We start from the raw sequence: 3,255 nt of genomic DNA on the forward strand, positions 1-3,255 counted from the left end.
TGCTGTAGCTCACGTTGTGGCGGAATGCTGTTGGCTCCGTCAGCTTCTTCATGAGCTTCACCGTCCGGTCCATACCGCGACAGTTGTTTTTTGTGATAATGCCAGCGCTGTCTACATGGCTTGTAACCCGGTCCAGCATCGTCGTACAAAGCATATCGAGATTGATATTCATTTTGTTCGGGAAAAGGTGTCACTCGGCCAGATTCGGGTTCTTCATGTGCCATCCTCGCAGCAGTTTGCAGATATTATGACGAAGGGTCTACCGTCTCAGTTGCTCTTGGACTTTCGGTACAGTCTTTGCATTCGCTCCACCGATGCACTGACTGCGGGGGGATGTTAACGTATGTAGATCTTGTATAGATGGAAATGTCATGTACCTACCATATCTTGTTGATACCTGTAGATTGTTTCTTGGCTTCCAAGCCTTTGTAACCGTGTCATATATATATGAGCCGATCGCCCCTGTTGTGAGGCGTCTTCCTTCAAACTACTTCCCACGATACACGTTTATAGTTCTCCTGTACGTTCATTGATTTCATTCTAATCTGTCTTTAGATTAGAAAACCACACACATTACATTTCATTAGCAAACAAAAGCAAATTAAGAAAAACAAGAAGACAAGCTTAACCTAATTACCATCTTTATATGATCATGAGCAGCGAGAAGCTACGATGTACTACTACTGTACTAAACATTCGGGAAAGGAGAAGATGGTTGGCCCCCGTCGATCAACCTGAGCCCGTGGCAGCGATGGGCCTTCCTTGCCTCAGCGGCACAGCCCTCGCCTTGAGCGGCCGCCTCATGACAACCGTGAACTCGAGCTTCTCGGTGAGGTCCACCTCCTCGCCGGCCTCCTCCCGCCACTCGAACTCCCTCACCAGGTTGGCCACGAAGTACTCGAGGTGCAGCAGCGCCAGCGCCATGGCGGGGCAGACCCTCCTGCCTGCGCCGAACGGCATCATCTTGATCTCCTTGCTACCGGTGAGGTCCACGTCCTCCCCCTCGCCGCCCGGCAGGAACCGCTCCGGCCGGAACTCCGACGGCGCCGTCCAGATCTCCTCGTCCAGCCCGATGTCGCCCACCGCGAAGTTTACCGGCGTGCCCGCCGGGACGCGGTACCCGTCCAGCGTCGTCTCCTCCGCCGCGGCGTGCGGCAGCACGTAGTGCCCCGGCGGGTGCCGCCTCAGCCCCTCCAGCACCACGGCCTTGAGGTACGGCATCCCCTGCAGGTCCTCCTCCCGCAGCTCGCCGTCGACGGCGGTGGAGACCTCCTCCCTTAGCCTGTCCTGCATCGCCGGGTTCTTGACCAGGTTCGCGAGTATCCACTGCAGCGCCGTGGCAGTGGTGTCGGTCCCGGCGCTCAGGAACTCGGAGCAGAGGCTGACGATCTCGCCGTCCGTGAGCCCCCTCCCTCCATCCTCCGGGATGGCAAGCCTCACCAGGGAATCCACGTAGCAGTCGCCGCCAGCGCCGGCCTCCCTCCTGGCGCGGATGAGCGGGACGAAGAGCTCCTCCTGCCGCCGGCGCAGCGAGACGAGCTTGCTCCACCGGCGGCGGAAGACGAGCTTGGTGAGCGGCGGGAGGAAGGAGAAGACCTGGAAGCTGAGGAAGTTGGCGAGGAGGTCACGCTGCAGCGCCTCGATGTCCCTCACGCGCGCATCGCCGAGGCGATCGCCGCCGAAGCACATGTACACCAGGAGGCAGAACATGGCGTACTGGAAGGGCTCCATGACGGCGACGACGCCGCCGCCGGAGCGGATGCGGGAGAGGAGGACGTCGAGCACCCAGCGCCGGGCGGGGGCGAAGGCGCGGAGGCGGGCCGGGTTGAGCACGCCGGAGGCGAGGGTGCGACGGAGCACGCGCCAGGTGGGCCCATACGGCGCGGAGCTGACGTTACGGCCGCCGCTGGTGAGCACGGCGGCGGCGGGAGCGGTGGCGCGCGGGCGGGAGGCGAAGGCGGCGCCACGCTGGACGAGGGCGCGGTGGGCCGGGCCTCGCGCCGCGACGAATATCATCGGCCGCGCCAGCCCCAATGGCGCGAAGGAGTAGACCGGGCCGTAGGCCCGCGCGAGGCGCCGCAGCACGGGCTCCAGGTCGAAGTCGCGACGCGCCAGGTGGAGCAGCGGGCCCAGAACCGGCAGCGGCACCGGACCTGGAGGCAGCGGCGGCGTCAGCGTCGCGGAATGGGACGGGCTGCGGGCCCGGGCCCGCAGCAGCAGCGAGCTGAGGAGGCAGAGCATGGTGGTTAGCGAGTAGAAGAGCCAATCCTCCATGGCAGCGGCGGCGGGACGGACTGGTCGCTAGGATTCCGGTGGAGATGCTTCATTTGTACTGCAAGAAAAAGGTCGGGAATGTTTGAATGCCGGTGGGAAGTTGGTGGCATGGACCGGAGACACGCAGCGTGCACGGGGAATGCCCCCAATGCCCCCACGTTAGCTAGGTCTGTCCCTGGCCTTATCCTTTTGGGAATGTCTTTTATTCTCCCGAATATTGGGAGTACATATGAACCCTCATGTACCATGTTAAAGATTGCTAGGCTGGAACTGATATTGCTGAACCTGCTTTTAGATATCTGAGTCTTTTTCTCGCAAAAAAGAGAGAAGATATCTGGGTCTTTGCCCACCTTTCTTTTGTTGCACCGCAAACATAAACCACAGTTTTATTTTCCACACCAGTTCAAAAGACGAGCACACAACTGGTTTCCGAACCAGTTAAGCGAAACAATTAATAACTCTCCTAACAAGGGAGCAGATTCGTGATCTGTTTGTCAGAATGGGCAGGATAATATCTTCTCTTCGTGTAAATGCAGACCATGATCCCGATTACAATATCTAGAGTCAACCAGTTTGATGCTGCGAGGCTTGATGTTGAGATGTCCGCCATGTTGAAAGAGCAGTTAGTCAAAGTATTCTCTTTGATGAAGGTACTTTCTCCAGTAATCATCTTGATTTGGGTGTTCCTCTCATGGCTTGCACATAAGTGCATGCTGCTTATAGCTTTCAGTCTTGATGTTTTTCATTGGTATCAGCCAGGACTCTTATTTCAGTACGAGCCTGAACTCGATGCGTTCCTCGAGTTCCTCATCTGGAGGTTCTCAATTTGGGTAGACAAGCCAACCCCAGGGAATGCACTCATGAACTTGAGGTATAGAGATGAACGGGCAGCACCCATCGCAGGAAAAGAGGGTATTTGACCATACAATTTTCTCTCAACTGTTGTCCGCTTTGTCTATGATATGTTTTTGTGCCTTTGTT

General features: G+C 57.4%; 1 protein-coding gene across 1 annotated transcript; it reads right to left on the reverse strand.

The window, feature by feature from the left end:
* Window positions 1-513: 513 nt before the first annotated feature.
* Window positions 514-2,918, reverse strand: LOC119345448 (cytochrome P450 89A2-like). Its single transcript, XM_037615519.1, has one exon. It carries the CDS (start codon window positions 2,272-2,274, stop codon window positions 730-732), a length of 1,545 nt encoding a protein of 514 aa, XP_037471416.1. The 5' UTR covers window positions 2,275-2,918; the 3' UTR covers window positions 514-729.
* Window positions 2,919-3,255: the final 337 nt, after the last annotated feature.

Source organism: Triticum dicoccoides, unplaced genomic scaffold, assembly GCF_002162155.2.
Source record: "Triticum dicoccoides isolate Atlit2015 ecotype Zavitan unplaced genomic scaffold, WEW_v2.0 scaffold238516, whole genome shotgun sequence".
NCBI lineage: Eukaryota > Viridiplantae > Streptophyta > Magnoliopsida > Poales > Poaceae > Triticum > Triticum dicoccoides.